At 40.3% G+C, this 19,589-nt stretch overlaps 2 protein-coding genes across 5 annotated transcripts in view; one reads left to right on the forward strand and one right to left on the reverse strand.

Moving 5' to 3' along the window:
* Nucleotides 1–1,495: 1,495 nt before the first annotated feature.
* On the forward strand, nucleotides 1,496–4,718 carry pigc (phosphatidylinositol glycan anchor biosynthesis, class C). 2 transcript variants are annotated; one of them, XM_056764526.1, is made up of 2 exons: nucleotides 1,496–2,706; nucleotides 3,084–4,718. In XM_056764526.1, exon 2 carries the CDS (start codon nucleotides 3,087–3,089, stop codon nucleotides 3,966–3,968), a length of 882 nt encoding a protein of 293 aa, XP_056620504.1. In that variant the 5' UTR covers nucleotides 1,496–2,706; nucleotides 3,084–3,086; the 3' UTR covers nucleotides 3,969–4,718. The 2 variants fall into 2 exon arrangements, with proteins under 2 accessions (XP_056620504.1, XP_056620505.1); XM_056764527.1 differs by lacking the exon at nucleotides 1,496–2,706 and adding an exon at nucleotides 2,731–2,977.
* A 452-nt stretch (nucleotides 4,719–5,170) lies between these two features.
* The window catches only part of dnm3a (dynamin 3a), a 41,918-nt gene continuing 27,499 nt past the window's right edge, over nucleotides 5,171–19,589 (reverse strand). For all 3 annotated transcript variants that reach the window (XM_056763958.1, XM_056763956.1, XM_056763957.1), the window contains 5 exons: nucleotides 12,504–12,615; nucleotides 11,227–11,391; nucleotides 9,463–9,701; nucleotides 8,799–8,954; nucleotides 5,171–5,566 (listed from right to left, as the gene is read on the reverse strand). In XM_056763958.1, the coding sequence (XP_056619936.1) occupies nucleotides 5,527–5,566; nucleotides 8,799–8,954; nucleotides 9,463–9,701; nucleotides 11,227–11,391; nucleotides 12,504–12,615 (712 nt within the window). In that variant the 3' untranslated portion in view covers nucleotides 5,171–5,526. The remainder of the gene's footprint in view (nucleotides 5,567–8,798; nucleotides 8,955–9,462; nucleotides 9,702–11,226; nucleotides 11,392–12,503; nucleotides 12,616–19,589) is intronic.

The raw sequence follows: 19,589 nt of genomic DNA on the forward strand, positions 1-19,589 counted from the left end.
TAAATTCTTTACCCATTTACGTATCCTCAAGTAGATTGAAACCTGTATGACTTTCTTTCTTCCTAACCCACACAAAAGAAAATATTTAAAAGAACGGTGGTCACCAAACAACATTGGACCCCATTGACTTTCATTGGATGGACACACAACCACAGAGACATTTCTTAAAATATCTTCTTTTGTGTCCCACAGAGAAGTGTCATATACAGGTTTTGAAAGACATGAGGGTGAAAAAACGCTGACATAATTATTAATTTTGGGTGAACCATCCCTTAAGCACACTCCTTAGAAGCACTTGTCAGCGCCAGCCTTTCATAAAGAAGAGTTACTAGTCAGCAGAGTTTGGGTTTGGTCCAGGTTAAATGTGGAGTAAGGAAAAAAGCTCTCGGATTCAAGCAACAGAATTCATGACCTAGTTATGACAGCAGCAGTTCAATTGCTTATGCTTGAATGTCAGAGGGTCTCATCACAACAGCCAAACAAATGCATGGGTTGTACATTGGGAATGGACTCCTCATTGGTTGTTCTTTTATGTGACTTTATGACATTGGTTAACTTAGCAGTTTGCAGTGGTTGAGAATTAGTTCTGCTTTTTAAACTGCTGCAGTACAGGAACACATGCATGAGTGGCTCATCCTTTTTGGCACTTTCAGTTAGTGACAGTCAGGCTATTTTAGTCTTGTTACTAGGACAACCAGCTTCCACTGAGAGTCACTGGGCCCATTGGGGAGCTGCTTTTATGGTAACAAAAAGTGTTAAACTGTAGTAAATATTTACTTAATTAAATTAGACTTATTTGCTCTGTCATATAATTCTGAATTTGTAATAGTTGATTTAAAGAAATCTTAAAAGAACAAGTCAGACTTTGTGAAGATTTGATCTCCTGGTTGAAACAAAATGCATCATTCAGCACAATATTTGGCGCTATCTTACAGAACGCTTGTGTATTTTTGTTTCATTTTAAATCTTTTGTCGCCACCTGCTGGCAGTAAATGAAAACACGCATTTGACACTACAAGCTGACGATTGTAAATATATTTTAAATAGTGAAAGAAATATATAGACCTAACATATTAAACATACCATAAATTATTTTATTCTTTACATGCTCATTGAAACTGATTTTTAAAGGGTTTATTTAGGTAATCGGGGCTTATGTTCGAAACTATTTATTTTTTATTAAGAAGAAAAAGTTACGTATGATCTACAGAGAATACGATAGCAGGGTTGACGTGATTTCACAAAACTTCATGGTTAAATATAAAAATAATATTAATTCAAGAAGCTAATTTTGTTATGTTGGCTAAGAAACTTTAATTAATTTGTTGCTGTCATGCAGCACATTTTTGGAAGGATATAAGCGCATTTATTAAAGCTCCAGTATGTAATAATTTTGTAATAAAATTTCAGAAAATAACTTGCACAGTGTGATACATTTCCTCCAATTGTGTAATTACAATATTTCAAAAGTCTCTAAAGATTTTTTATTTCAGAGAAATTCCGATTTTAAATAACTGGCCGTCCCGGAAAAGAAATGTCGCCTCTCAGTGACGCAATGTCCGCTCTATACTTTGTTCCGGTGTAGACCAGAATATCACATGGTCAAATGCGGAAGTGGTTGTTATGGATCACGATTACTCTTTGGCGAGTATTGAAGTGCCAGTAAAACGGAAGCGTCCATATTTGGATACACGCAGACTGTGTGACAAACGGAGGAATAAAACCAGGATAAATATCGGCCAGGCGTTTTCGAGATGGAGAGAGCTGCGCGACAATCTTGGACTTGACAGAGACTCTGCTCTCGCGAGTGTATTGATAGACATGTAAGCAAATCAATTATTTATTTTAGAACGATTGGTTTGAGCACGTAAAAAAAAAACACGGCATTAACCATAAACACGTAACACTGCACAACATTAACCCAACAAATCATTTAACAAATAGCTGTAAGTTGTAACGGGATAATATAGCATAACATTTCACGTTCCTTGCAGTTCATTAATTATGATGACATAAAATAATACGATCAGATATACAGGTAATACAAAAACAAATAAATTACCTCATCCGTGATCATGATTCGTTTATCCAATTTAGATACATCGCTATGGCGAAAACGCATTTAAAATGACATCTCCCATCGTCACCTGCTTCATAGCGTCATCAAGCTTCGCCTTTGTTATTGTTGGAAATGCGCCCTCTTGTGGTCAAATACCAAGGTTACATACTGCAGCTTTAATGAGAATTTTGAGAATGGTCTGTCGATAACTTTTAAAGATATTATTTTGGGATATTATATATTAATTTATTAAATAAGAAAGCAACTAAAACGATTTCCGTTCGCGAGAACTTTAATTCATGCAGTAACTGATCTACAAGTTAATTACTTACCCACATCTTTTTTTTTTTACTTTAATATTGTTCAATCCATTTCCATGTTCCATAATGATATTGAACATACTCTTTTATTCATGCATTGTATGCATATGAAAATCGTAAGCTTATTTATACATTGTATCTGTATAGTTAAGTTAAATAAAAATGTAATAAAAAATATATACATTTGGCTTCTCTTCTTGGAGGACTTATCAACAGGCCCATAGATGACGCTATTGCACTAGCACGTAAACTTCTCCAACTTTTGTTTTTACAACGTCACTTCCGGGTATGTGATGGCATGACAGCAGGAAGAGAAATCCATTTTCGGTAATGTTCTATTATTCTTTTTAATGTTGATGCATGTGTGCTTGTTGATATATGTATGTTTTCGCTATGAATTATCCTCGGTTATTGTTTAGTTGATATCTTTAATGTTTATCTGAGCTCTTTGTGATGGACATATAAGTTGACATTATAAAACGTTAAAGCAGAATGTATTTTGTTTTCATCCATCGTCTGGTATATCCTGGGTCAAGCTAGTTAAGCTATGTTAGTCGTGCTTTAAATTCAGTCTGTCGATGGATCCAGGCTAACAGCTGTATGTCTGCCATTCAATGGGTTAACTTACATTATGCGGCGTGTCATTTGCCGTGGGTCTCTTTTAATTTCATGTTTTTAATTCTGATGTAATTGTATTTTAAAAGGTGATGGGTGCAGACAGTGGTCCCGGTGCTCCGGCGGCGGTCCCGTGGCGTAAAGTGCTGTACGAGCGGCAGCCTTTCCCAGACAACTACGTGGACAGCCGTTTCTTGGAAGAGCTGCGACGCAACATCCGGGTCCGTCAGTACCGTTACTGGTCTGTGGTGCGAGAGACAGGACTGATCGCACAGCAGGTGTCGTGGGTGGCGATCTTTCTCACATTATGGTATTACATGGAACAAGGTGCCCTGGTGCCATCCGCGGTGTTGTGGGTCAGCATGGGTTGTGCTCTGCTGGGCTACGGACTCTACGAGATTCTGGGAGGAGCTGGGGTCCGAGAGCGCACACGCCTGGCTGACCTGCAGAGCGCCGCCATCTTCCTGGCTTTTACCTTTGGGTTCTCCCCTGTTTTAAAGACACTGACCGAGTCTGTTAGTACAGATACTGTTTATGCCATGTCAGCTGTAATGCTCTTAGCCCACTTGGTGTCCTTCCCCTATGCCCAGCCTAGCCCACCCGGGAGCCTTTCCCTCAACGCGGCCCTTTTCGGGTCGGTGTGCCTGGCGTCTCGGTTGCCTGGTGCCCTGCATACCTTCACCATGCTGAGCTGTGCTATTCTGGAATTTGCGCTCTGGCCGTGTCTGCTGCATCGGATACGTGAGAAGGCGAAATGGAGCTTTCCGTGGGCAGCAGGGCTGGTGTGTCTAGGTGGAGTGGGGGGGGTGGGTAGTCTGTGGCCGGAGGGGGCTGTGCTTCTTTCTATGGCTCTGTTAATACTCACTTTACTCTGTCCGTTGTTACTAGTCCACCTGCAGAGGCATAAGGACAATATCCACGGTCCCTGGGATGAGGCAGAGATAAGAGAAGATCTCTCTCACTTCCTGAACTAAAAATACAGACTGGAAACCACATGGGTTTTTTAACTTTTCTCAAACTCAGGGATGAATAAGAATTGTGTGTCTGAGATATCAGATTAAGACAGTTTGCAACTGTTAAATGGGTGAAATGTGCTTTTCCGGGTCACATTATTAAAAGAAAAACTCATATTTTGCATAAAGGACATTTGAAGAGTTCTTTAGCAAAAATCATGTTTTTTTATTATGAATTCCAAAACATGATAATTCAATTTTGAACATATTTGTTTTTGCAAACAAACTTTTAATTTAAAGGCCTTTATAGGAACAGGACAACTTTTTATTGGCAAAATGCAGTTGAATTATTTTCATTTGGGATTGTAAATATATTCTCATTACTGAAATAGTGTTTGTTTAATGAATTTATATAGGATGATTAACAAAAACAACATAATGCTCAAATGTCTTTTTTTGTTGTGTTTTGTATATGAGGTTTTGGGGAAAAGTGCAGTATGACCCAGAGATGTTTTATTTTTATGAGACTGGTCTATTTTGGTTAAATTCACTGTAGGGATCTGTAAAGACTTTAACAGTATTTTTATAATTGTTTGTAACTGAGTTGTCTACTGTTTTAAAAATGATTTAAAGAATATTATTATTAGTAACACGCACAGTGTTCAAATAAATCCAGTTTTAAAATAATGCTATTGTTCATATTTTTTATGAAGAAATTGTGTATAGACCATTTTGTGATGTATTTATGTATGAATAAAGTCTTTAATTTTGCTTATACATAATTGTTTTTAGTGTTTAAAAAGTGCTTCAGGACCAGTGTTTTCATTTTGAAAAACTGTTCAGGACACAAATCATTGCGGACACATTGTTGTCCACAAGGTGTCAGTCACATATAAGTCCAGGTATTTCTGCAATGCAAACCATTGTTACATGCAGAGGACATTACTGCACATTTCTGCCATTCTTCAAGTTATGTATATTGCTGAGAAGAGTATGAACAAACTGCATAATATGACCCCTCACAATAAAGAATTTTGAAATAGTAATGGCAAATCATATGGAAACATTTTGTTAATCATATAGAGTATTTAAGCATGTAAGTTTACATTTTGTTATTAACATAAACAGTGCAGGATGTCACATGACTTTTCATTAAATTCCTCCAAGTCTGAACAATAGTAATTTAATTGCAGGAAAATGCACAATTTCTCAAGCACACAGTATTTAAAAAAACATTTTTATTTAAGCCTGTTAAAACACCGGGATTAAACACACTCGATATAATCATTGCAAAACTGCACAAAGAATGTTGAACCCAACAAACATAAACATATGTACAAAACGGGAACAAGCTTTCCAGCATTAGAGTATAATGTTCAAAGTCGCCCACTAGAACAGAATTATTCACAATCTGTCTAAAGCAAAGATTCAGAACTGGTCTGCATTTACAGAAATGTTTTCCACTATGACAAAGGATGAGTGTCAGGTTTTCAAGAAGGTAGCTTAATGCAAATTCAAGCAGATCCTGTAGTTGGAGCATTTTTCCCTCAAATGTGGGCTTGATGATGGTGTGGGGGTCTCAGTGTGTCTGTTGATTGGGTACTGCGGGTGGTTGTCTCCTGAAACACATTAGACATAACCTAAGTTTTTAGAACGGACAAGCAGAGGTCAGCGATCACAGCTCTGCCAATTCAGCTAATGGAAATATCAACAATCTCACATAAACCCCTCCGCTTCAGATGGCTGCATGTGTTTACAATTGCCAGTGTGTTTTGTTTTGTGAAAATGAAAGTTTAAATGAACGCAAATGGCTAGATCAAATCTACAGTGCAGAAACGAAAAAGGAAAAAAAAGATTATTTAGATAAGTCACAAATTAATGCCAAACCTTGTGTATAAGTTGTGACATCTGAAAAAAAAGAATTCTGTAGACAAACTCAAACTCAATCTTTTAATTTCAAAGTAACGTCTTTTTATTAGTGTTTGTTTTTTTCTTCTTGCTCTTAAGGAATTTTCATAATAGTTATACTAAATTATCACTAAATAATAATATATTAATGATGAACAACTATTGTCAAACAGATTTTTTTTTTTTATTGGTTTTATTGGTCAGCACAAACCATTGGTTGAGCTAATGTTGCTAGTAGAGATGTTCAAACTAAAATTTTTAAAGCACCACAGAGTGACAATGTTTATACCTTTAGACCCCAAAATCAGATTTTTTTTATTGGACCATGGTGCAATGACAGGCTGAGCTGTCAGAACCTCTAAGCAAGAGATCTGTGTGTGTTGGAATATGTGTGAGGGGAATATGAATCCAGCATTCCTGCCGAGCTGGTCCTGGAAAGATCCCTGTGGAGATGCAGGAATCTCGCTCTCTAATGGAGCTGGCAGAGGGAGCAGCTCTCTGGGATGGGAAAGAAAAGAGAGTAGCTTTTATTTTTCCTGAGGTGCGGCGAGTGCATGCGGTTTTACAGAAAGAAAGAGAGACGATGGAAAGAAAAGCATGACAATTCTTGAAGCACCATACTAGATCTAGCAGCCTGGAAATACCGGGATTTACTGGTAGGTTAACTAAGCAAGAAATTATTAAGTTAAATATAAAAGAACACATGGGATGTATTTAGAAATCCAAAATTCTATGTACTTCTATGAACATCTGAAGGTGATGTCGGCCTGGGTCACGCTGGACGTAACGGCACAACTGTGAAAAGGTTCAAATGAGTTCTGCAGGAGAGAAAAGGGGGGTATGGGGGTGGAAGGAAAGAGAGGGAAAATTGGAGAGTGGGGATGAGTGATTGTGAGAGGAAATGTGAAAAAGTGAGTGGGAGAACTAAAGGGGAGACGGGAGAAGGCGAGAGAGGAGGAGTAATGGGTGGAGGTCCAAACAGACCCATTTCTGAACACAAATGGAAATGAGGCAGAAATGACAAATGGGCCAAAAAACGAGGTAAGGAATGAAAGAGAGATCAAAACTGGGAGAAGTTAAGGGTTTGAATTAAACACCACTGGAATGGTGACAAAGGACCAAACAGCGGCACTTTGCTATGGGAGTCTGAACAGTAAGTTGACTATAACTCTCGTTCAACTCTCCTTCGATGAAGTCATGCTCCTTTATTCTTGCTCATGTGAAATATGAAACATACCAGAAATCCACACAACACAACAGTCAAACAACTGTAAGACACACGAGAAGCCTTTGTGAATGGTCTCTGGTGTTTCGGTTTTGACATGGAAACGACACAAGAGCTAGAAAGAGAGACCATCTGTACTACAAATCAAATATGAAAAATACTTCCAGTGGACCCCCGCCCAACTCAAGTGAGTCTCGTGAAGAAACGTCTGGGTCATAAAGTAGATCTTGGACAAAGCATGGTTTTGCATATAGGAAGTGAAGCCTATTTTAGGGATCATTAACACTGTGGTCTTACTCAGTTTCCATTCATAAGCAAACATTGAACGTGAAACTGTGTCACGTGACAAAATCACGGCCAACCAGAAGATATCTGCTGTTTTATGTAGAGACTAAATTCACATTTTTACTACTCTACAAAAATAAATAAATAATATAAATACTACTAATAATGTTTTCAATATAAATGCTATTCTTCCATAACATACTCATCCAGACACTTCTTGAGAATTTAATACTCAATGGCTTTTTTCTGCACCTTGATGTACATGTGTTTGTAGGTGTGGTTTAAACACTCAGAGTAAATGTGTGTGCATGTGTGAATGAGTGCATACATCTGTGGAAGCCAAACGGCTCTTTTTTCCTTTACACTCAGAGCCATATGTTTATAGTACGTGTAGACGATAGTGTCTGTGATCTAGTTGTGTAGTTTTGGGCCCAGTGACCACGTGGTCTCATCCATCATGCATGTAAAGGTAGGTATATGTCATGAGGAGTTCGGGTCTCTGAGTTCGCAGCTTTTGAGACTGATCCTAAGTACAGGTCCAAGAACAAGCCTAACTCTCAGGATACCAAGGGTCTTATTAGTTGTGTTCGGTAACAGCATAAATCTCAACATTTGGAAGTTATAATAGAAAAAAGTGAGCTTTTTTTCCTAAACATATGCCTGTTGTACTCCATGCTGCCTTGAAGTCTTAAGTTTAAGGTCTGTCATTTATTATGTATTTATTTTGATTATTTATGAAAAATATGATTGATCATATCACACATTGAAAATATGTAATTAGTTGAAATTGTGAATGTTCAATGTACAGTTTGTTTATATTTTAGACAGTTTGTTTGGAGACAGTCTTATTTAAACTGCATTCTTCACACGTATAAGGCACACTGATTTTCAATATGATGCGTTAAAATCATTGTTTTTTTAAAACGTAAAGAACAGAAAAATAAATATGAAATTGTCAAATTGCTTGTTCAAATCTTCCTGCAATAATAATGTTCTATAAGTAGGAACTCCCTTGGAGAACTGGAAGGTAGCAGTAGGACATATGATTTGTGGTCACACATGGTTTCCAACAACACATAAAAACCCAGAAAAGGTGAAAACCAACCTTTCTCCAATGCTTTCGTGCTTGGAGCTATCAAAATGGTTTACTGAAATGTATTTACAGAGCCCCGAGTTCCAGCCCTATAATCACTGGGCACTTGATTAATTTAGAGTTTTTTCAGCTGTGTTGTGGATGGAAGGAACACTTACGTTAAATTCCCTTTCATCCAGTAGATAAACATAAGTTTGATGACTCATGTCATGGTTTAGTGGTGCCAAAATTTTGCTTGGAATGGACCAAGACCAAGGAATGGACCATGGCCTAAAGCAGCTAACATAACCAAAGGCCAGATAGGTCGGTTTGAAGGTGGACGTCTGAAGATATAGTTTACCTGGGAACGCTGGGAGGAATTCGTTTGGGACGACTGGAAGTACTGGTGCTGTCTGTGCTGTTGGAAAGGGGAGGGGTGGACGGTTCTGAGCGGTTTGGTGGAGGAGGAGCAGCTGGTGCGGGATGCTTCTTAGGGACACTATAACCCTGAGGAGACCTGAGAGAGAAAAAAAGCTTTTGGAAAACTCAATTGTTGGCTTTTCAATGACATTTCATATTCTTCCAAAATGGTGATTCAGGGTTCCCGAATGAATTACTACTACTTTTCCTTTACTTTGGAGTCACTGTGATCACTGGATGAGATATTTTTTTGTTATTTTGTTTCGGACTCATTCAAATTCATTTAACCACTTTGCATTGATTCAGTGCAAAGAAATGATTTAAAAGGACAATTCACGGCTTATTTGTTTTAAATGTATGTTTTACAGTTTTAGTTTATTTTTCCCAGATTTTCCAGCCCTGGAACACATAAATCCCTGATGCTTCCAGTTGTCGATGAGAACCTTGATGATTGGATGGATGTGAGTGTCATCGTCCCATCATTTAATAATGTGCCACAGCACTTAATAGCTGTAGCTCAAAGTAAATACTTAGCACTGATAGATGAGGTAAATAGGTGACGTGGCGAATTGAGACACTGAAAGGTAAGTGGAAAGAAGTTGTACCTTCGGTGCAGCGTGGAGCTTCCGTGCAGCCAGGAGTTATCTACGGGTGGTGGCAATGGGGTGGAGATGGTGGAGGTTGAGATGTCGGTAATAATGTTTAGCGCCTCCTTCAGGGCGACGTGGGTACGCAGCACCTCTTCTCGACGCAGGGCCTGTTCAGGGGATTCATCCATCAGTGAGTATTGATCTCCTGAAGAGTACAGCTGAGCAAGCAACTCAGATTGGATAAACTCCTTCACCTATAGATGATAAAGTGAAAGAATATAGAAGCACTTAAAGGTCAAGTGTATGAAATCTAGTGGTGAGGTTGCAAATTGCAACCAATGGCTCACTCCACCCCTTCCTTTCGAAAGCACTACGGTGGCTGACACAGGACTAAGATGTCGTTGCGTTTTCGCTTCTTTGCTGAAGAAGATAACATATTTACGAAACATGTTCTGTAGAGCAGTTTGTCCGTTTAGGGCTACTGTAAAAACAAAAGGGTGAATTGTATGCAAGGAGACCTGCTGTGTCTCTTGAGAGGAAAAAGCTCATTCTAAGGTAAATAAAACATAACACTTCATTATGTTAGGTCTTTATAAACCTCTAAAGACATACAGTAGTAATTACATTGCAAATAAAGCTGAGTACATGAGCATGAGTACATGGGCCTGATACCGATACTGGTGCATCCCTAGTACTTGAGACTGTTGACATTGTTGACTATTTGGTCTTTAGGGCTTAATATTGTAAAATTTAAGGCATTAATTGCTTTATGAGGGTGGACATAGGAATTAGGAAGATAAGAGTTAGCGCTGATGGCTAGTGTTGTGCCTAAAGCTAAATATACAAAAAAATAATGAATCAACAAATACTCTCATTGACAAGAGTATCAATAAAAAAGTCAACCTTTAGGTTTCTTTTATAAAATTGTTTTGCGTTGAATTGTTTCCTCAGATATTTCCTACTGTAACTTTAACTACAGTTCTTAAACTACTGTTCTTTCTGAGCAGGTTCAAGTCTGAAAATAACCCAAACCAAAAGCATATGAGCATAAAAGGTTTTAAATTATATAGTGATTGTCAAGATTAATAATTATTTAATGTTAAAAAGAGTTTGGCAATATATCGAAAATAGATATTATCAAAAAAATTGTGTCATATAAAATTACAGAATGTTTAATTTGTTGAACACAGATTCATATGCAAAAACCAAACAATCAAGCAATTTCACTACTCGTCCAGAAAAGGGGGAGCAGCATTTATGTGTTTACTTAATAATTTTTTACTATGTTCTTGCACTCTTTTGTACATTTTTAATCTTCACATTTTTAAACTAGGAGCAAACCATTGAGGTGAATATTGTTTATCTTTAAAAATTGAAGAGATATTAAAGGGGTAGTTCACCCAAAATTTTTAATTCTTTCATCATTTACAACATGTATACATTTCTTTTTTCTTCTGAACACAAAGGAACACATTTGGATGAATGTCAGTTACCAAACACATCTCATCCCCCATTTACTGCAGGGAAAAATAAATACTATGGGAGTCAATCCCCCATGAGATCGGTTCGGTTACTTACATTCTTCCAAATATCTTCCTTTGTGTTTAGCAGAACAACAAAATTTCTACAGGTTTTGAAAAAAACTCATTGTGAGTAAATGATGAAAGAATATATATTTTTAGGTGAACTATTTCTTTAAGATGTATAAGTGTATCGCTCAGACGGAAGATAAAAAACGAATATCAGTTGATATAAGGGTGCAAAAGATACAATACAGACATTATTGATGACGAGGTGCATGATGGTCTTAGGCATCAGGTCTCGGATGCCTTTATAGACGATGGTCATGTATGAGTCCACAAGGTTCCGGATGGTCTCGACCTGACGCTCTAATTGAGGGTCCATTGAGAAGCTCTCAGCCTGGCTTGAACTCTCACCGTCCACCTGACCAATCAGAAAGCAGAAAGATGATTATGAGGGCTGTTTTTAAAAAGGATAAGAGGCAGTGAATCTCTTTTGATTCCTTTAGCTCTCCTTCAGATATTATAGTACACATACAGTGCTAACATTTCTTACAACAGCACTTTGATGTTTCACAATTCTGTACCAGTCTATTTGTAATGTTTGTTTGATAGATCATGTGATATTATTTAAACGGCACTTAAAATTGTTAAATGATACTTAAGAATGTTGAGTCCCAAATATACGAAACAGCTGTCCAAAGTATACCCTATAAAATATATTTTCCCAGAGAAAGAACATTGCATTCTCATTTCAGAAGTCCACCACACGCCACTGGTGATGATGTGGAAATATCTGAATCATACAAATGCTACCAGCTTTGAAAAATTATTAATGCATTGCAATTACAAATGCATAAAATGATCAAGACACAAAAAAAGACATGTTGGTGTTGGGACGGGAAGCATTCGAAACCTTGAGTTGTTCTTCTGTGAGTGTCTGTGGGGGTGTGGTAGACTTGTGTCAAAGCGAATTATGGGAAACCCTGACAGACCTGTGACATCACTCAACATGTTGCTCCAAAGCACACATAGAAACAGAGGAGCGGGCTGAGGGGATGGTGAAAAAAGCGCGAGGGAGCTGATTAGAAACAGAGCTCAGAGCCCCTCCCTCTCTGATCCTCTATGGTGTGACACAATAGCTGAGGAATGCAGCAGAGCTCCTGACCCCAGAGCAGAGCCACCATGAAACCCACAGCCGCAAGCACACACACAGGAGCGAGAACTTCAGCGAAATGAGCAGCTAAAGATCGCTGGGGTCATTAGGTCCAAATACAGCTCACGGGGTACCTTTCTTCAGCTTGTACTGAAAAGAGGGTCTCTAGATTCGTAAAAAAAAGTTCCTCGACTTGAGCTATCATGAGCTATGAAGAACTCTTGAGTCCTTTGAGATCTAAAAAAGTCTGAATCAAGATTCTACAGATCAGCCTTTTATAAAGTATATAGATGGTGGGGATTTCATTTTTGCATGAACTGAAACCTTTATTCTTGAAAAGTATAAGGTTTAGGAAACAGGATTTCTCTCTACATGCTTACAGTGGTTTTCTCTGGGTAGACCCCGGCTCTCAGCAGAGATGCCTTCCAGCTGTCCACCTCCTCCTGCGTGTCACAGGCCAGCTCCAGATGCCTGTAGTCCTTATACACGTTCCTGTTGCGGAGGTAATCTGACGTTAGTTGGTTTCCGTGGCAACACATACACTCTCGCACAAACAAATAAAGCAAATGGCAAATTCTCTCGCTCGCACGTATTATGCAAAACCAAAACCTCAGACCACTCCTCCTCTCCTCGTTGACGGGAATATCAATTTGTTTGCTTAAATCTAATCTGGGGCCCGTTTCAGAAAGCAGGGTAAGTGCAAACTCAGAGTAAGTCAACCCCAGAAAACGGAATACTCAGGGTTTTTGGTTTCAGAACGCGAGGTATGTCAAACCCGCGACCACGGAGTAAGTCAAGCCCATTTCAGAAATCGAGGTATTTTATACTCCGGGTGAGTAACCAGAGTAACCTACTCCGTGAACCTAACCTGGTCGGGAGCAGGTTTTATTCCGCAAACCTAGGGTTTGTTACAATCTCCTCCCCCTTTTCGAAGTGAAAGCGAGCGGTGTTGAAATTACATACGTCATTAGTTTATTGATTCGTGTTCCTAATCGCGCTCAATTTAGTCACACAGAACTTAAAATGGCATGTCCGTTTATTTAGGAACCCATAGAAGAGGAAGCTGCATAATTCGCAGATAATTATATTTATGTCGGAGAGAATTGTGAGGCCCCGTTTGGACGTTTTATCTTAACTTTTAAGGCCAGTTTAAGAAGTATATTTAACATTTCCCAATCAGGCATCTTACTAGCAAGACCATTTTATTTCTTTAAAGTTTCCTGAATAAATGATGTTATTGTATTTCTACGACGGCGTTTTAGTGGCACGTTAAAAATAAAATAAATTCAAGATTACGAGATTAAAGTCGAAATGTTACGAGATTAAAGTCGAAATGTTACGAGAATAAACTCGTCGTAATACGTATTTTATTTTCGTGAAGGTTGTAGTTTAAGAGTTGAAGTTATGTTTGAGCACGTCATCTGAATCAGTGAGTTAATTCGTAGTTCATGTCAGATTTTTTCTTCTGAATAAATTCAGTTTCCTACATAACGGCTGCAGTGTCCTTTTACTAATTATAACTCCGTGATGATGCGCCAAAATACAAAGAATTTCCTTATTGCTAAATCATAATCTAAAGTAGGATTTAACCAAATCCTCCACATCCATTGTTTCTAGAAATTCTGTTATTTTTATCAAAATATTACGACTTTATTCTCGTAACATTTCGACTTTATTCTCGTAACATTTCGACTTTATTCTCGTCACATTTCGACTTTATTCTCGTAACATTTCGACCTTATATTTCGACTTTTTCTCGTAAAATTTCGACTTTATTCTCGTAACATTTCGACCTTATATTTCGACTTTATTCTCGTCACATTTCGACTTTATTCTCGTAACATTTCGACCTTATATTTCGACTTTTTCTCGTAAAATTTCGACTTTATTCTCGTAACATTTTGACTTTATATTTCGACTTTATTCTCGTAACATTTCGACTTTATTCTCGAAATGTTTTTTTTTTTTACGACGCCGTCGTATATTTCATATTCAGCTGCTGCCAAGATCTTTTTATTGCAAAAGGATAGCACCTACATGAGAGCGAGAGAGTTAAATATAATTCGCATTTTCACAGTTTCAACAAAATAAATATAAAAGTGATTGACATATAAACTGGCGCATTAACAAGTGAAGCACTTTTCTCCCACGCCAACTCTCTTTCTTTTGCTGCTGCGGCTGTGTTGCTCTTTTTTTCTTAATATTCACCTTACGCTTGTAACAGTACCTTCAATTCGATTGGCGAGAAATGAACAGAGCGCTTTTTGTCACGTGCCGTTGCCATGGTGAATCGTGCTATCTTCACTCAATTGATAATGGCTTTTCATCGCCATGCTGAACGCGCGTAACCTAGAGTGAACTTACTCAGGGTTGATTGAACTAACTCAAATCAGCTGTTCTGAAACTGAAAACTCAGAGTAGCGATTCTCTGAGTAAATCAACTCAGAGTTCAGATTTTAACTCGGTGTTGGTTGAACTTCCTTATTGAAACGGGCCCCTGATCTCATTGTTTCTATATCTCTCTCATATGTTCAAACCAGTGTGTTCTATAAATCCATATAGGCTCTAGCTTTTGTGGATGTTTTTGGAAACGGAAGTCTGAAGTTTATTGAATTACAAACAAAAAACTAACCCAGTGATGCAAACAAATTATGCTAAATCTCCAAACTAACTTCATTCTTTTATTTTTGCAATGTTTTTTTTAAAGTGACACTTCACCCTAAAATGAAATTTCTGTCATCATTAACCCACCCTCTGGTCATTTCAAACCTGTATGACATTCTTTCTTCTACAGAACATAAAAGATATTTCGGAAAAGTTGGTAACCGATCAAACCAAACAAATGGTAGTCGATTGTGGATAAGAACTGTTTGGTAACAAGCATTCTTCCAAATATCTTTCTCTGTGTTCATCGGAACAAAGATGCTTATACAGACTTGAATCAACTCAGGGGTGAGTAAATGATGACAGAATTTTTATTTTTGGGTGAACTGTCCCGTTGGGCCCTATTTTCACGATCAAACTTCATGGACTAAAGCCCAAGTGCACTCAGGGTGTGTCCGAATCCACTTTTGCTAGTTTAAAGGGGTCATATGGAGCAAATGTTTGTTTTTCTGTGTCTTTGGTGTGTTATAAGTTGCCCATGCATGTATTAGCCACGTAAAATTGCAAAAATTAAAGTGTTGAAACAAAAGATGCATTCTATCTAAAAAGGATTTCTTAAGCAGACCAGCCTGAAACGCCTCGTGTAACCACACACCCACGAATATACGTCATTTTGTGGCATGACTTGACTAAGACCGCCCAACGTAAACGCAAGTGAGGTGTGCGCACTTGTAAATCTCATTGTATCGTCACTGCCGCAGCAATGTCGTGTAGACGCTGTGTGTTTCGTTGCGAAACACACAGGTTTTCAAGTTTGTGCAGCACATTTCACATATGATTGCTTCACGAACCTGTAAGATATCAAGACTGGCAATGCACGACAGCTTTGGTTAAAAAGTGGGGCCATTCCAACCAGTACAACTTAGCATGACAGGCACTTCAGATTCGCAATCTGTAAGTATCTTTTCATTGTAAAAGACTTTGCTACGGACTAACGCGGATTGAGTTTGTCGTTTGTTTATTTATCTAAACATGCTCAACGTGAAAAAAAAGAAAACATAATGTCAGGCTGAGGCCCGAACTCGGGTCGTTGGGATAGCGATCAGACCAACTACCACAGAGCCAAAGGGTGTAGATGGAATCCAACAAGCAGAGGCACTCACGTGAAGAAATTAGTAGGTTTATTATCCACAAGAAAATAATAATCCTCAAGGCAAAAAGCAGCATCCACAGAGAGAATAACAAAAGTAATCCATAAAGACAAAAATCTCGAAAAAACCACAAGGAGTACATAGAACTAAACAGAGCTTAAGGCTAGAGATGACTAACATTTACAATAACCAAGCAAAGACAGACAGAAACAGAGTCTCTTAAATAGTCCACCTAATGGGGAAAACAGGTGCAAACAATGACGCTAATCACAGGTCTTGATCAGTGCCTTCATAGTATAGAGTCCAGGGCAAAACCCTCACAGGACCCCCTCCTCTAAGAACGGCTCCTGACGTTCCCACCAAGACGACTGGCGTTGAGAGCGTGGTATTCTCTAACCAGTTTCGGATCGAGGATGTCCTTGGCTGGAACCCAGGAGCGCTCCTCAGGACCATAGCCCTCCCAATCCACCAAATACTGCCTGGAACCGCGAACTTGGCGGGTATCCAGAATACACCGGACAGTGTAGGCAGTTTGGCCGTCAATGATCCTGGGGGGAGGAGGAGGTTTGCCTGGTGCGAGAAAAGGAGAAGTCAACACAGGTTTTAACAGCGAAACATGGAAAGTGGGGTTAATTCTCAAAGACCTCGGTAGGTACAGCCTATAAGAGACTGGGTTAACTTTCCTCGCAATCTTGAAAGGCCCGATGAACCTTTGAGACAGCTTGCGAGACTCCTGCTTCATGGGAATGTTCTTTGTGGAAAGCCACACCCTTTGACCGGCACGTAGAGTAGGGGGTGCTCTGCGTCTGCGGTTGGCATATCGTTGATATTGCCGAGAAGTCTTAAGGAGCTTGTGGCGAGTCCTACTCCACACCCGGCGGCAATGCCTAACCCAATGTTGGGCGGAAGGAACATCCACTTCTACCTCTTGCTCGGGAAACAGAGGGGGGGAATAACCAAACTGACACTCAAAGGGTGACATGTCAGTGGCAGAAGATTTCAGGGTGTTGTGGGCGTACTCTGCCCACATCACGAACTCAGACCATGAAGACGGATTGCTAGCCGCCATGCACCGGAGGGTGGTCTCGAGATCCTGATTGATCCTCTCAGATTGTCCGTTGGACTCTGGGTGGAATCCCGAGGACAGACTAACTGTAGTTCCCAGGGACTGACAGAAAGCTCTCCAGAAGCGTGAAGAAAACTGGGAACCTCTGTCCGAGACGATGTCCTGAGGAATGCCGAATACTCGAAAGACATGTTCCACAATTAATTTGGCAGTTTCTTTGGCTGTGGGAAGCTTGGGCAGGGGAATAAACCGGGCGGCTTTAGAGAACCTATCCACAATAACCATGAGAGTGGTTTTGCCGTGGGAGGGTGGAAGGCCTGTGACGAAATCCACAGAGAGATGTGACCAGGGTCTATGGGGTATGGGAAGGGGGTGTAACAGTCCTTGGGGTAGGCGGTGGGACACCTTGTTCTGGTTGCAGGTAGGACAGGCTTTAACAAATGTTATGACATCCTCTTTAATTGTAGGCCACCAGAACCGCCTCTGGAGGAATTCGAGGGTGCGTCCAATACCCGGGTGACATGTGAGTTTTGAGGAGTGTCCCCATTGTAATACCTGTGACCGGACAGTCTTGGGAACAAACAAACGGTTGACAGGTCCACCTCCTGGATCTGGTTCTCGGGATTGTGCTTGCTCAACCTTGTGACTCAGATCCCACTTGATGGGGGCGATGATCTTGGCACTGGGGATTATGGGTTGAGGAGAATCCTCCTTAGGGGATTTTGCATAGATACGGGACAGTGTATCTGGCTTCATGTTCTTTGACCCGGGGCGATAGGACAGTGTGAAGTGGAAGCGGTTGAAAAATAGCGACCAACGGGCTTGACGTGGATTGAGTCGCTTAGCCTGTTGAATGTATTCAAGGTTTTTATGGTCCGTAAGAACTTGAAACGGTTGTTTGGCGCCCTCAAGCCAATGCCTCCATTCTTCCAGTGCCAATTTTACCGCTAGTAGTTCTCTATCCCCTATATGATAATTCCTTTCTGTGGGTGTGAGACGATGGGATAGAAAGGCACATGGGTGCAGCTTGCCGTCCTCTCCCCTCTGAGATAACACTGCTCCAACACCTATGTCTGAGGCATCGGCCTCCACTATAAAGGGTTTATCCAGGCTAGGGATAATCAGAACCGGAGCAGTGGTAAACATCCTCTTCAGGTGGTTAAATGCAGACTCGGCCGAAGAACCCCAGACAAAGCTGCCCATGTTCCCCTTTGTGAGGGCCGCTAGAGGAGCAGCCACAGTGCTGAAGTTCAATATGAACTTGCGGTAAAAATTGGCGAAACCAAGAAAACGTTGCAACTCTTTTACAGATGAGGGGGAAGGCCAATCCACAATAGCTTGAACCTTTAAAGGGTCCATCTCTACGAGACCAGGTTGGACTATGAATCCCAAAAATTGAAGCTTGGTGACATGGAATTCACATTTCTCGGGTTTGACATAGAGATGATTCTCCAGCAGGCGTCTGAGAACCTTGTTGACATGAACCACATGCTCTTGCAGAGAACTCGAGAAGATGAGAATATCGTCTAGATAGACGAATACGAACAGGTTGAGCATGTCTCTGAGGACGTCATTGATAAGGTTTTGAAACACCGCAGGAGCGTTGGTGAGACCGAAAGGCATGACACGATATTCATAGTGACCCGTCGGGGTGTTGAAGGCCGTTTTCCATTCATCTCCCTGTTTGATACGCACCAGGTGGTACGCGTTGCGCAAATCAAGCTTAGTGAAGATGGATGCCCCTTGTTGGATCTCGAATGCTGTGGCCATCAGAGGTAAGGGATAGCGGTTTCTGACTGTAATCTTGTTCAGTCCTCGATAATCGATACATGGCCTGAGACCACCATCTTTCTTACCAATAAAGAAGAATCCAGCGCCTGCGGGGGAAGTTGAGGGGCGTATTATGCCTGCTGCCAGAGCCTCATTGATGTATTTGTCCATGGCCGAACGCTCGGGGGATGACAAAGAAAATATTCTGCCCCTTGGAGGATGACTATCCGGAAGCAAGTCGATGGCGCAGTCATATGACCGGTGAGGTGGCAGAGAAGCAGCTCTTCTTTTGCAGAACACCGTCTTGAGATGATGGTACTGGGATGGGACTCGGGAGATATCTGGGGTTTCTTGAGACTCAATGACATGTTTGGGAAGAGTAGGTGTCAAGCAGGCAGTCTGACAATTGGAACTCCAGTTGATAACCGTACCAGTGGTCCAATCGATGTGTGGGCTGTGCTGGAGGAGCCAGGGGTGGCCCAAAATCATGGGGAACTCAGGGGATTGAATGAGGTGAAAACTAAGTTTCTCATGGTGTTTGTCCGTGGTGAGCCCCAGCATAGAGGTGAGATGAGTAATCTTCCCCGGGGCTAATGGTCTGCCATCCAGCGCAGTAGCCGTAAGAGGTTCAGGCATGAACTCTGTGGGAATCTGGAGGTTGTTGGCCAGGGTAATGTCCATGAAATTTCCAGCAGCGCCGGAATCAATAAAAGCGTGTAATTCATGTCTGTGATTTCCCCAAGTGAGGGTGACAGGAAGGAAAAGTCCAGAGTTAGATGGTGAATCTGAACGTGTGACTCCCGTTACAGTCCTTCCTTTCCTGTGCGGGGCTGATAGTTTCCCGAAAGTTCAGGGCAAGTTGATCTAAAATGGCC

The sequence above is a fragment of the Triplophysa dalaica genome, chromosome 13 (genome assembly GCF_015846415.1).
Source record: "Triplophysa dalaica isolate WHDGS20190420 chromosome 13, ASM1584641v1, whole genome shotgun sequence".
Lineage (NCBI taxonomy): Eukaryota > Metazoa > Chordata > Actinopteri > Cypriniformes > Nemacheilidae > Triplophysa > Triplophysa dalaica.

Coding starts and splice junctions, on each gene's coding strand:
- pigc (XM_056764526.1), top strand. CDS start 3,087: ATGGGTGCAGACAGTGGTCCCGGTGCTCCGGCGGCGGTCCCGTGGCGT.